General features: G+C 35.9%; 1 protein-coding gene across 3 annotated transcripts in view; it reads right to left on the bottom strand.

Annotated features, from left to right (window-relative positions):
* LOC137238023 (uncharacterized) overlaps positions 1-15,643 on the bottom strand; it is a 101,853-nt gene that overhangs the window by 36,848 nt on the left and 49,362 nt on the right. For all 3 annotated transcript variants that reach the window (XM_067762535.1, XM_067762536.1, XM_067762537.1), the window contains exon 9: positions 7,422-7,585. In XM_067762535.1, coding sequence (XP_067618636.1) covers positions 7,422-7,585 — 164 coding nt within the window. The remainder of the gene's footprint in view (positions 1-7,421; positions 7,586-15,643) is intronic.

Genomic DNA, 15,643 nt, shown 5'->3' with positions numbered 1-15,643 from the left:
AGAATACATAGAATTAGTGCAGAGGGTGAAACATATACACATATTTCAGTTACATCTGAGTATAATGAGTATTGAAATTTAGTAGTACTAATTTTATGCGTAGCAATTTCAGAGGTGTATTTAAAGTTTGTCGCTTAGCAGTCCATATAAAGTTTAAGCGTAAACGTATATACATATGAAAAAAAACACAGCTAGTATTCGTTTTCGATCGAACTTATACATTATTACTTGTTATTTTAGATTTTTACCTTATACTTATTTGCCAGGCAGTCAACATAAAGAACACGAGAAACATTAGAAAGTTTATACACGTTGATGCAACATGTTGCTAAAATCTTACTCGCCATTTCCCATTTTCGGCAAAAAAAAAAAAAAACAAAATGTTGAAAAAACTATTTGGGAGGGTTCAAGTATAAGAATAAAATGTTTGACTTTGTACGGGGAATAATATTTTCTACGACGCCAAACTCTTCTAACTTTTTTACAAATTTTCCAAATGCCTTTGTCACCTCCTTTTCTTAATATAAATATTTACTCATACTTGCAGTACATTCAGCGAAAATGATCCATTGGAAGTCCATTTTATGAGTTCAGTTCTAGCTTTTTTGTACCATATAATTTAAAAATGTATTTCTGTTTACTATTTTTTATGCATAAATATAACTAAATCGATCTATTAACCTTAAATAAACTACCTTTCAGAAAATATTTACGAAATCACACTTTTATTGTTTTAAGGAGTCAATTTAACTGCCAATTTCAAATAGTAATGAATGTATGTATAAATATTGCACAATAAATATAAGGTAAAATCGTACTTTTTATTGTTAATACGCGTGAATGTGATTTGCTTAAATTGACCTTGTAAAAATCGTAATTTAAAAATTCCATTTTCCGCTGAGCAAACACTAAACACAATGAAAAATTATACAACTTTGGTAATAAACAAAAGTCACCAAATGTTTTGTGTTTTATGTGGAAATATATTTTCACATTTCTGTTATTTTTTGTATGTGGGTGCCCACAGTAATAAATGTAAAAGTGGCTACTAAAATGTGACAATAAAAATAACTCTTAACAATTGGCAATGGTTGCCTTTTTAGAGTGTTGAGGGAGGAGCTTTTTAGTAAAGGCACCGCATACAAACACGTTCATATATTTCTGAAAGAAAAAATCAGAAAGACCATTTACCTAAAATGAGAATATTTACAAAAAAACTTTACCCAAATTGAATAAAATTTTAATTTATCGACTAAGAATTTCTTATTTTTGTATGAAACAACCCTTTACAGATGCCGATCCCTGCAAACGTTAAAAGAACTATGACCTGATAGAATGCTCTTGGAATGGTCCTTTCGATTGGTGTAGATGCCGACTGGTCGATGTCCTCGTGAAGCCAGAATCCGACATCACCGCCATCCAAGAAATGCGATGAACGAAGCAGAAGCAAGGCAGTCAGAAAATCGAAAATTGCTATAATAACTGGAGTAGCTATGCAAAGCGTCGGACTCGTGGCGGAAAAGAGATTTTTACGCCAAGTACTAACGTTCACGTCTGAAGACGAATGTTTCGCAGCTATCCAAATAAAAGCAACATTTTTAAATATACAACTCATGTGCGCCCATGCACAGACAGAGGAGAAAGACGATGAGGTGAAAGATCCTTTCTATAAACACTTATATGCACATAGGAGCGCTGTCCCAGCCATGATATAAAAGTCATGCTTATCAACTTAAACGCCAGGGTGTTCAAAGAAGGTATTTTTACCCCACGGTAGGAACGTTCAGCTTATGCAATGAAACGTCTAACCAATGTACTGCCACATAGCTGTCCCCGATCGAAATACATGCAATCAGATGCACCACTTTGTGATAGGCGGACGGCACACCTCCAGTGTTTTCGATGTGCGCACGATCAGAATACGTGCTCGCTTTTGCTCTAAAATAAACAAAGAACAAATAACATAAGGAAAGTTAGGCGATGAAAGCCTGAAATCACAACAAACTGCCACGAATTTCGCAACCCGAATCGCACACCTGTCCTTTGAGAGTATAAGAAATACAAACGCAGTAGAAGCATATCTCCAAAACGATTTGTACCGCCGCAAAGGAAAAGATTGGTTACCGGCGAACACAAAAAAACAGCTGGAAAGATGTAGAATGACGCATTACAACCGAAAGAAAAGGCGCTGCCTACACGACTACGTTAAAGGCGAGCAGAACAAGAAGAGTGTTTAAACGATACCGCGAGTTGAAAAGGGAAGCGAGATGTCTTTACAGGAAGAAAAAATTAGAGGAAAAAAAGCGTGAGTGCGAGGAGCTTGAGCTGTTAGCGTCCAGGAATAACATCCGCAAATTTTACCAAAAAATTTGGGGACAGATGAAAGGTTTTAAGGCCGAGGCAAACTTCTGTAATCCAGAGAGTACTTAGATTTTGTTGGAACCACTTCTCTCCTAAATGGTAACAGTGATGTACTTCTGATAAATCCTACTGCGCAATCGATAATTATGGAATTAAATTCCCCTACCCGATGAAGTCAGAGAAGCAATAACCAGGTCAAAAACAGGCCGCGGAAAAAATTTTAAGTGAATGATATATTAATTTCATAAATTGAAGCAAAGTTAGGATATTTTAGCCAACTATTTGCTTATTCATAAAAATAGGTAAAATAATTCAAAGTTCCTATTTCTGCAGACAATATTTTTACACAATACTTAGCTGACTGCTGTTCAAATATATCTAGTTTTAGTGAAGCGCAGTGAAAACCTGAATGACAACGCTGATCGGAGTGCACGGAAATCGACCGCCTGACTACCCCAATCGTATCTTTTAATAAGTTGTTTAGTATTCTATGAAGGATCTGGAATTATATATCACAGCTCGGCATAAAATTTCTTCGGAGGATATCGCGCTTATTGTTTTCCAGTTGTGGGGGAAAATCTTCTTTGCTGCTACATCTTAAGATGACGAGCGGAACTAAGCGAAGTTCATATAGATGCATTTCCTACATAGACTAGCTATGTCGGTGATGTTACTACTTCAAACATTCTTACCAATTTATGTTACATACATATGTGTGCAATTAATTATTATTAATGTGTTGAACTAAAGCAGTTGAAATTGTTTTAACAGTGACTTATATATACCTATAAATGTATGTCTAAAAATCTATGTGAAAATACCCTTTTCAAATACTTCACAAAATGTACATATAAACTACAAAAAAAAAAAACAGTATTTTAATATAAGGCTGTCCGTTATTTACTAAGTTGGTATATTTAACGAGACATTCCCATACTACAAAACCATTAACATAGGCCGAGCCTAATGAGCCTAAACTTTTCTGAACTTGTTGTTGTTTCTGTAACGTTATCGCTACTGGTCTCTAAATATCGCAGGTTTGTTGATTCTCCTTAAATACATAATGAGGTACATATGTGTTAGGCAGGGTCGATTTGTGGGGAGGCAAAAAAATCGCCCATTGCTCTGTGAAAATCTTATTCTAGGCATCAAAATAAGAAAATTTGCCGAAGGAACCATACCTCTAAAATGAATTCTGATGTCTCCCCCCTTTGGGTCGTAGGGGCAAATTTTGAAAAATCCCACTTTGAAATGCCTATGTTTTTTCTTTTTGGAGTTTATTTTTCTCTTTAGAAATTTATTTAGTCAGAACATATGTAAATGAAAAAAATGAATTTAACTTAGTAATAGAAAAGAAATTAAAAAAAATTATTAGAAATTAGCATTTCTACAACCCCCTTTTAAAACCAAGGCATCACTGTGATGCATTTGCATGTCGTAAACATAGTTGGGTGGGTTTTTTTATTCAACCGTTTTAAAAAATGAAGGTATCACTGTGACACAATTGCAGATCGTAAAATTGCTTGTGTTGTTTTTTTTAAGCCACCACAAGACACAGCAGGTAGAATTGAAATTTCCCCTACCCAAAAGTTCGAGCCAAAGGGGGGGGGGGGGGGGGGGGGGTGACATCAGAATTCGATTTAGAGGTATGGTTCCTTCGGCAAAATTTCTTATTTTGATCCCTAGAATACGATTTTCACAGAACAATGAGCGATTTTTAAATCGACCCGCCCTAATATGTATGTATACAAAAGGCCGTTTTCTTGACTGCCTGGTAAAATGCATCTTAAGCTTTTAAGCGCGCCTAAAAATATTCCACACAATAATGACTAAAAAGCATATAGAATTAGTATGTACCAGAATGGTGAGTAAAGGAATATCAACAAAAAGGCAATACTTAGAGACCAATTGCAAAGCGAGCAGTGGGGCAATCATATGGCTGAGTGGTTAAAAGCATCTGCCTTTACAACAGTATAAAGTATAAATGTTGACATTTCGAGTTCAATACTCAGCTCCCGAGAAGCTGGCTGAAGAAGAGGTGAAGTTGAGAAACATGTCCTAGTAAACACCGCTGATTATAAGCTTTGCCATTTTCTCTAATATCAATAGTTTTTAAATATCTCCACTAACTTTTCAAGAAATCTCTGTTATTAGCTTCTTTTTACTTCCTATTACCTTTTTGGCACAAAATTCACACACATTTTGAGCAAACTATTTCTTTAATTAACAACTGATTCTGCCATATCTTTTAAATCCATTCGCAATACTGCCATACTTGCTCTATAATTTAATAAATGAGTGTTCAACAGGGCATTGAGAAAATGAAATCGAATTTATCATGTAGATAAATTTATCTGCGAGATGCGTAGTCCCCACATTAACAGGCAGTCGAAAAAACGGCTCTAAATATTTTTTATTCAAAATTGGAATATTTTCAGACGCGTTCAACAGAACTGATAAATAAAATTGGATTTTTAGCTGTGCATTATTTGCAATGCTTCCGCTGTTCACTATTATATCAATATAGTTTATATTATTTATTTAGCGATATAGGCTCATATTTTGTAATTTTTGCCTAATACCAATATAAAATAATATTGTATAACTAGAAGACCCGGCAGACGTTGTCCTGCCCTAAATTAGGCCAATCTGCATACATTTTAATAAGCTTTTTCCGTCTGACTCTGCCCTCCCCCCTCTTCACTTTCCCTAATTCTTTTATTCACTCCTCCCTCCGTCTTTTTCGCTTCATCTATCTCCATCTTCGTCTCATTCTATCTCTTTCTCAATCTCCTTCTCTCTTTTCTCTTTTCTATTCTCTCAATTTCTTCTCATTCTTCTGCATCCCTTATTGCCTGTCTCAGAAGGTGGTATTTATTTTATTCCATTCCAAGTCCCAGTCCCATTCCGAGTCTCAGTCCCAGTCCTAGTCCTAATCCCAGTCCCAGTCCGTCTCTGGATAATATATTACTCTGTACTAAAGCACTCATCAACAGCTTTCATTTGATATCCATATTCTACAAACACATCCTAGGGGTACCCGGGTCCACGTTTTGGCCTATAGCTCGAGACCCTAGTCACCCAGGGGTATGAAAATTACCCTCTTCTAAAGCACTCATCAACAGCTTTCATTTGATATCCATATTCTATAAACACACTTTGGGGTACCCGGGTCCACGTTTTGGCCTATATCTCGAGACCCTAGTCACCAATAGGTTTGAAAACTACCCTGTACTAAAACACTCATCAACAGCTTTCATTTGATATACATATTGTATAAACAGATTCTAGGGGTGCCCGGGTCCACGTTTTGGCCTATATCTCGAGACCCTAATCACCCAGGGGTATGAAAATTACCCTCTACTAAAGCACTCATCAACAGCTTTCATTTGATATCCATACTCTATACACACATTCTAGGGGTATCCAAGTCCACGTTTTGGCCTATATCCCCAGACCCTAGTCACCCAGGGGTATGAAAATTACCCTCTACTAAAGCTCATCAGCAGCTTTCATTTGATATACATATTGTATAAATACATTCTAGGGGTTCCCGGGTCCACGTTTTGGCCTATATCTCGAGACCCTAGTCACCCAGAGGTATGAAAATTACCCTCTACTAAAGCACTCATCAACCGCTTTAATTTGATATCCATATTCTATAAACACACTCTAGGGGTTCCCGGGTCCACGTTTTGGCCTATATCTCGAGACCCTAGTCACCCAGGGGTATGAAAATTACCCTCTACTAACGCACTCATCAACAACTTTCGTTTGATATCTATATTCTATAAACACACTCTAGGGGTACCCGTGTCGACATTTTGGCCTATATCTCGAGACCCTAGTCACCCAGGTGTATGAAAATTACCCTCTACTAAAGCACTCATCAACAGCTTTCATTTGATATCCATATTGTATAAACACATTCTAGGGGTGCCCGGGTCCACGTTTTGGCCTATATCTCGAGACCCTAGTCACCCAGGGGTATGAAGATTGCCCTCTACTAAATCACTCATCAACAGCTTTCATTTGATAGCTATGTTGTATAAACACATCCTGGGGGTGCCCGGGTCCACGTTTTGGCCTATATTCGAGACCCTAGTCACCAATAGGTATGAAAATTAACCTATGCTAAAGCACTCATCCACAGCTTTCATTTGATATCCATATTGTATAAACACATTCTAGGGGTGCCCGGGTCCACGTTTTGGCCTATATCTCGAGACCCTAGTCACCCAGGTGTATGAAAATTACCCTCTACTAAATCACTCATCAACAGCTTTCATTTGATAGCTATGTTGTATAAACACATCCTGGGGGTGCCCGGGTCCACGTTTTGGCCTATATCTCGAGACCCTAGTCACCCAGGGGTATGAAGATTGCCCTCTACTAAATCACTCATCAACAGCTTTCATTTGATATCCATATTGTATAAACACATTCTAGGGGTGCCCGGGTCCACGTTTTGGCCTATATCTCGAGACCCTAGTCACCCAGGGGTATGAAGATTGCCCTCTACTAAATCACTCATCAACAGCTTTCATTTGATATCCATATTATATACGCACACTCTAGGGGTACCCGGGTTCACGTTTTGGCCTATATCTCGAGACCCTAGAGAGCTATCCTATATTTCAAGTTAGATCAAACTACGCACGGGGTGCAAAAGAAATTCAAAATCGGTTCAGTAGTTTAGGAGTCCATTGGCCTCAATTGTGTGAAACGTGTTTTTTATATATTAAGATGAGCCGAAAGTGGCAACACTAGTGTTCCTCTCCAGTGTAAAGCAGTGAATCGTCACTACTTTTCCAATATGTAATAATAATAATAATATTTCATAAAGCAATATGAGACTGTATCGCTGATTAGATACATACAATCATTGTTAATCTAATCCAAACAAAAAAAGGGCGTTTCGTAAAAAAACTTGGAAAAAATCGGACAAGCCAGCGTTAAATCATTTCAGATTTTTAGCTTTTATATATTTCCACTTTAATTTTGTATGTACAAAAACTCTTTGTGAGTATATATTTATATATGTATGTGTATAAACTTACCTGGCATGCGTTAATGGTATTATTGTCGGTGGATTTGGTGGCTGCTGTGGCACGATAAGCCCACGCCTTGGTGGTCCTCGTTGTGGAAGTGAAATATCTCCGGCGGATCTTAATGAAATTACGCCAACACTTTCACGATTGGAAGTAAAACGTACGCGGCCACCCTGTGAATTTGAAATAAAAACCACAAAAATGCATTACCGCTTTGTTAAATTATTCGTAAGGAAATTTGCAGAGTAGGTATTAAGGATGAATATAAATACGACCACAATAGTAGCTGCGGTCTGTTAGAGAAAAGTTGCGAGTCACATAACAAATTAACAAAGTTTATAAAGTAAAAAAAAAAAAAAATCCATATACGCATGTATACGAATATTTACGTAGCATATTGTTTTAGTGCTGTGCTAACCACGAAACTACTGTTTTTTAGACACCTTTTTATGTCAAAACACTTATAGGATCACGCCAAATGCGTTTACCACGTATCTAAATTTTGAGTATGAGGTGGTTCGAAAAAAGGTCACCGGCTAAATCAAAATTATACTTGTAATAAGTGGGGAAGGATGTTGTTTCTATCTGTAAACCTTTTTCTCGAAGACAGCGACGAAAATGCGGTCATGTGGAGTTACAAAACCTTATTGTGTATGACAGTTATCAAACAAAGTATCGTAATGAACACTGCAGTTAGGCCTGGTTTTTGTTTCGAAGTAAGTTAGAAAAAGATGATAAAAAGCATGTAAGACTAACTTAGCCATACCCGCGCGCCTTACCCACACACACGAAGGCTTATTTAAACGTTTTTAAGATTACTATAAAACAAACGTAAGCGGAAATTCTTATAGTAATACACAAGAGGAAAGGAACCTTATGTCAGTCCTCATGAAGAAAATTATTACGATACACCCCACTTCAATCCTGAATACAATTCAAAGACAGTACAGAAAATAATTTTGAAACAGCCCCAAAAAGATCTTGACATTATTGCGCACACAAACGAAAAAGTCCAAAGATATACCCACAATAATTCATAGAAGGAAGTGTATACTGAATTTCTTAAAAAGTATAGATCCTATGCTTCTTTGAAATACTTTTTTTATGAAGTGAGCTTCAAATGGTATCAAAATAGTTCCGAAAATAATATCGAAATGGTCCGACAATAGTTAAAAAATATTTCGCAGCGGTCGCTCCGATATGGTTCTCGAACAGCCTCGAAATTACTTTGAAAATATTCCCGAAACGGTTCAAAATAGCCCTCAAAAACTCTCGAGGACAATGTTAAAACTATATAGAGATAGTCCCAAAATAGTGATGGAATGGTTTCGGCGATATCATTACGAATACAGAAACTGCTCTGAAACATTATCGAGAAGATTTCGAACACAAACGGTCCCAAAATAGTACTAAAAAATCCCGAAAAAAATTCTTAAATAACTCCGAAACAATCCCTAATGGTCCCTAAATAAGCGGGAAGTCATTCCGAGAACCTTCGAGCTCACAATCCCAAAACATTCCTTAAGTAATCTTGAAACGGTTCCGAAATGGTTTATAACAAAGTAACGAACTGGCCCAAATACATAGTCCCGATTTATTCTATGTTCAATGCATAAAAATATAATAAATGCAGGGGATGTTTGGATGTCTGGGTAATTCAAATTCAAAGTTATACCGATTTAGGAAAACAGTTCCAGTAAGCATTCCGTGGTTTAGGGGAGTACCACTGTCCTTTTCTCTTAATATATTGAGTTGTGGTTTATATGGCCCAAAAATCAAATATCTTTCAAATAGGTCAATCTGGCTTAGAGATATGAAAGATTTTAAAAACAGAAGACGAAAAATAGAAAAGTTCATCTATATGTTTCAGATACCAAATATTATTGTTCTGGAATAAATCCACGAAGAGTTATAACAAATTAAAGATACTGTTCTAGGTACTTCCACAGTATTCAAATCTATTCATAACGGTAAAAAAATATGAAAGAAACTATTTTATGGGGGTGTAGAATGTCACTTTTCCTAAATAATAGACAGTTTATCCTTCCCGACTATTCGCTACCTGCATCCCAAATTTCATTCTTGAAATTCGTTAAGCCAATCTTCAGTCACAAAGAGAAATGTCTGGACATAGAAACCAACTTAGATAAAATATATATGAACCCTTAATCATACAAATATCATAAATGTGAATTTTTGGATGTTTTGATCTCGGGATGTTCGAAGTCGGGATGCCTTTGTGACTAAATCACATCAGAAAAGCCTAACTACTTGACTTAAAAATAAGGAATACTCGAGAAGTATCTACTAGGCAAATTTTTTTGAGGCGGGAGTGTCCTGAATTTATATCGAAATAGACCCAAAATTATATTGAATACAATGCCATAATAAACTAGAGATAGTCTCAAAATGATCGAAGAGTTTTTAATCGATTCACAAAACAATCCGATATGATGACCTAAAACAATGAAATGGGTTAAAAAAAAAGTCCCGAAATAGTTCGAATTTATCTTCAAATGTTCCCAAAAAAAGGTTAAATGCAGAGAAATTTCTACAATGTTTCCGAATAGATTCAGCAACGTTTCCAAAATAAACTTCAAGTCATCCCAAAAACAATCCCGAAATAGTCCGAAATTATTCAAAAATGATCAGAAGATGAAAAACGTCAAATGCAGAGAAATTCGGGTTGTGATCCTGAAATATGGAATTGTACCGGTGTGGGCGATGATTCCAAAAAGGTTTATAGGTTGTGTTTAATTCACGGAAACACAGTTGCTCTGAGGCGGCGACAGACATTTTCCATTCCCACCCGTAAAAATGAAATACGCAAGATTCCCATTACTTTAAACTAAAATTTCTAGAATAACAAAAAGCAACTTAAGATAAAGTAGAAACAATGAATTTGTGGTAAATTTGTGGTTACGAATTAACTAAATTTTCCATAGATTTTTACGAGCTTTGCGTTTAGCTCTTATTTACTACTGATTCAAATGGATTCTATGATAATTCATTTATTCCCACCAAAAATAGCAAATACTTCCATTTCTTTATGCCTTATTGTTGAATCGCTGGTCCATCCCTTGCGTTTGGCTGCACAATTGTGCGTCTGTACACCAATTGCGAATGTAACAATATTTGACATCTAAGCAAACTGTATGGAAATTCAAGAATTTGATTTGAATTCAAAAACCACTTGAGAAAAGCCACAAAAATCATAAATCAAAAGAAAAACAAATCTATACTTTAATATGCGAATAAAAAAAGCACAATGACTCATGCATCAGAAGAAGTGTATTCCTTCTAGTGCTAGTGGAAGAGCAGCCGAGTCAAAGGAAGGGCAAAAGCGCGGTTTCCGATAACGCCAAAGGCACAGGCGCCAATATAAACAAATAAAAAAACCAAACAGATCCAGAGCCAAACAGTAGACGAGGGGGCGAAGAATAATGTTAGTTGAATCACTACTTATGAAAAGCCGAATTTGTTAAGGGCAGCGTCTTCGTAATGCTCTTAGCATAAAACGCTAGAAAAGTAAATACATTTGTGAAAGGAGTTTTTTTTTTGTGGTTAACATTTGTGGTGGAGCATTTTCACTAGAATTATGCATTTCCGCGATGTCAATGAGCATTTTGCGATTCTCTTAAAAAAAAAACATTAAAAGCAATAAAAGACAAACGGACATCGGAGTGAGACCGATGGCAAAGAAAACTTGTGCCACCAAGTATAAACCCAATATCAAAGTGAAATATATTCAGCGTGTAATTTAATAAAACGATTGCAAATAAGATCGAAGAAAATTGCGATGCTGCTGAAGCAAAGACATGCAGACAGTTAAAACATAAATAAAAGAGAAAATAAGGAAAAATTAAATAAAATGGAAATGGAAAATTGTACACACAATGAGTGGTAACTGTGAAAAAGGCCAACTTTGAAAAAGGATACGACAGAACGAAGTCAACAACGAAGTGAAGCGTGACGCAATTTCAATGAACTTGAACTAAAACCGCACGCAAGGGTGCATTCCACTTAAGTTTCAAGTTAGCGAACAGAGAATTGACTGTTGATGAGCTGAAGTGAATGTCGATTGTGTGCAACTTGAGTAAAAACAAAAAATTGTTTTTGAAATATAAGAACGATTTCCGGGTAACCATGTAACTGAAGTAAGTATCGCGATTTAATGATGTTTTCGACTGGAGTTTTATGAAATTTTGATGATAGCTTCTCAAATTAAACAACCAAGTGCAATTATAAAATAAAGCAATACCACATGCCGCTGAGTAATACTGTCAGATTTCAGGCAGGGCTTCGACAAGTCTTTCGAAACTAAACTAGGATTTATTAATGACAACTCGGTGCGATTTCTTAAAATTGATGTTTTAGTATAGTTGTCACCAAAATTGAAGGTTTCGATAATTTGTAAGAGTAAAAATGTTCGTAGTGGAAGTGGTTAAGTCGTTGATCTACGGGTACGGGGCAAAATATATGCACATGGGTTTATTAAGACAAAAAACTATCCGTAAATATGCTATAACTAGTAAGGGTGTCTAAGTTCGAGTGTAACTGATCGTTATATACTCAAGGTGAGCTTCAATTGTACAGCTCATTTCAAATAAATTACTTTTCTACATAACAAGTGGCACCGCACATTTAAAAACAAATGTCTCCCAATTTCCTCTTACAATAAAACTTGGTGAGTGAAATATCATTAACACAATACTATTTTTGGCTAAGATATAGCTTATAATTCTAGTCTACGACCCTTTTTAACTTCTTTTATATAAAAGTAGCCGTGGTCTTTAACCGATTACGTCCATTTTTTCTAGAAATATTTCCTGCTATAAGGAAAATATGTGTACTCGATCTTATCACGATCTGGTAATTTGTCTTCGAGTTATGGCTCCCAAAACATAGAAAATTCCTTAGCCATAAAAGAGGCGGCGCCACGCCCATTTTCAAAATTTGAATTTTTCCTATTTATTGTTATAGTTCCACTTGGGAAAAGCAATATAATTGATATAAAGATCTTTCATATAAAACTAACAGACCCGGCAGACGTTGCTCTGCCCTATATTTGGTCTACCTGCATACATTTTAATAAGCTTTTTCCGTCTAACTCTACCCTCACCCATCTTCACTATTTTCCTAATCCTTTTGTTCACTCCTCCCTCCGTCTTTTTCGCTTCATTTATCTCTACCTTCGTCTCATTCTATCTCTTTCTCAATCTCAGTTTCCTTCTCTCTTTTCTCTTCTCTCAAGTTCATCTCATTCTTCTTTATCCCTTATTACCACTCCCAGAGGGAGGTATGTATTTTGTTCCGATCCCCTTTCTGAGTCCCAGTCCCAGTCCCACTCCGATTCTCAGCCCCAGTCCTAATACCAGTCCCAGTTCGTCTCTGGTCTACTTTCCTGAAAAAAGGATCGTAAATACTAATATAGGCAAACGTATATACCAAATTTCAGCCAAATCAAATAGGAGGTATGTAAATAGGTATGTGGGTATTATTAATTCATGTCTTTATTTAGGCTTCGCATGCATATTTATCAGTTTTTCCAGGTTGATGCGACTAAATGGAACATCACAATGAAAATTACTTTACAGCTCTCAGCAACAGCTTTCATTTGATATCCATAATACACACACATTCTAGGGGTATCCGGGTCCACGTTTTGGCCTATATCTCGAGACGCTAGTCACCCAGGTGTATGGAAATTACCCTATACTAAAGCAATCATCAACAGCTTTCATTTGATATCCACATTCTATCAACACATTCTAGGGGTACCCGGGTCAACGTTTTGGCCTATATCTCGAGACCCTGTGCGTCGATCGCAACCAAATACCGGCTACCAACTAACACACATTTTAGCCTTTCTTTTTATACTCAACGTGCTTTGCACTCAGAGTATATTGAATTTGATTGGATAACGGTTGGTTGTACAGGTATAAAGGAATCGAGATAGATATAGACTTCCATGTATCAAAATCATCAGTATCGAAAAAAAATTTGATTGAGCCATATCCGTCCGTCCGTCCGTCTGTCCGTTAACAAGATAACTTGACTAAATATAGAGATATCTTCACCAAATTTGGTACACGAGCTTATCTGGACCCAGAATAGATTGGTATTGAAAATGAGCGAACTCGGATGATTACCCACTTTTTATATATTTATTAACATTTTGGAAAACACAAAAAACCTGATTATTTAGTAAACCTAGAATGTTGCAACTTGACGTGTGGACTGATATTGAAACTCTTGATATAAATTAAAAAAAAAAAAAATTTTAAATGGGCGTGGCACCGCCCACTTGTGATAAAATGAATTTTACAAATATTATTAATCATAAATCAAAATTCGTTAAACCTATCGTAACAAAATTCGGCAGAGAGGTTGCCTTTACTATACGGAGTGTTTTGAAGAAAAATTTACGAAATCGGTTAAGGCCCACGCCCGCTTTTATATAAAAGATTTTTAAAAGGGTCGTGGACGAATAAAATAAGCTTTATCTTTGCAAAAAAGATCTTTATATCAATGGTATTTCATTTCCCAAGTGGATTTATAACAATCAATAGGAAAAACTTCTAACTTTAAAGAATGGGCGTTGCACCGCCCCTTTTGCGACTAAGCAATTTTCTATGTTTCGGGAGCCATAACTCGAAGAAAAATTAACGGATCTTAAAAAAATTGGGTACACAAATTTTCCATATAGTAGAAAATATATCTAGTAAAAATGGACGGGATCAGTCAAAGACTACGGCCACTTAGATACAAAACAAGTTTAAAAGGTTTAAAAGGATCGTAGACTAGAATAATAACCTATAACTTAGCAAAACATAGTTTTCAATCAATGATATTTCACTTATTAAGTTTTATTGTAAGAGGAAATGGGGAGACATTTTTTTAAATGGGCGGTGCCACGTGTTATGTAGAATAGTAATTTATCTGAAATGAAATGTGCAATTGCAGCTCACGCTGAGTATATAGTGTTCGGTTACACCCGAACTTAGACACACTTACTTGTTATACATAAGAATGGGTGTGGTCTTTAACCGATTTTGTCAGTTTTGCTTGGAAGCATTCATTATAGTAAAGGCAAGCTCTGTGCTGAGTTTTTTTGATAGGTTTGATGATTTTTGATTTATGATTAATAATATTTGTAAAATTGATTTTATCACAAGTGGGCGGTGCTACGCCCATTTTAAAATTTTTTTACAAATTTTTATCAAGAGTCTCAATATCAGTTCACACATCAAATTTCTACAATCTAGGTGTTTTAATTACTAAATAATCAGTTTTTTTGTGTTCTCGCAAATTTTATATGTTTATATAAAAAGAGAGTGGTGTTTTCATTCGAGACTTTCAAGTGATTTCGCTCATTTTCAGAGCAAACAGTTGTAGCTATGAAAAATTGTTTATGCCAAATTTCGTTCCAATTGGGAGTTTTTGTTCGACTTTTGGCATTAAAAGAGGCGGGTCCGGCCATTTTCGGAATTTGTTGAAGTTTTGTTCTTAGCTCAACCATACCACATCTGAGGTAGAATATCAGTAAAATGTTATTAAATACCATAAAGCTATTGCAGATTTTGTTAAAGTGAGATATTTAGAAAAAGTGAGCGATTTTGATTATCTTCACTCGGTCTATATATTTTGGCAAGGATAGTGTCTCTGCGAAATTTCAATGAAATATCGTTAACGGCTTTTGATTTATGGCTTGTTAATCTACCAAATTGTCATCTTCTAAATGTGGGTGGTGCCACCGCCCAGATGCCAAAATTTGTTGGAATTTGTATTTTGCGTCATAAAACAAACCCAGCTACCAAATTTCGTTAGCTTAGCGGTATTTGTTTTTGAATTATCTAACTTTTTAAATTTTTCTAAATTTTCGATACCGAAAAAGTGGGTGTGGTTATCTTTAGATTTCTCATTTTCAATACCAATCTATTGTGGGTTCAGATAAGGTAGTATACCGAATTTGGTGAAGATATCTCAATATTTTCTACAGTTATCGTGTTAATGGATGGTCATACGGACGGACGGACATGGCTTAATCAAATTTTTTTTCGATACTAATGATTTTGATACATGGAAATCTATATATATCTCGAATCCTTTATACCTGAACAACCAACCGCTATCCAATCAAAGTTAATATACTGTGTGTGGAAAGCATTCTGAATATAAATATGTGGCGCAGTTTACTTCAAGGAAATTTAGTTCGAGCTTTTGTTCCA

Source organism: Eurosta solidaginis, chromosome 1, assembly GCF_040869045.1.
Source record: "Eurosta solidaginis isolate ZX-2024a chromosome 1, ASM4086904v1, whole genome shotgun sequence".
Taxonomy (NCBI): Eukaryota; Metazoa; Arthropoda; class Insecta; order Diptera; family Tephritidae; genus Eurosta; species Eurosta solidaginis.
The sequence above is the reverse complement of the archived record's forward strand: the minus strand, read 5'-3'. Positions and strand labels throughout refer to the sequence as shown.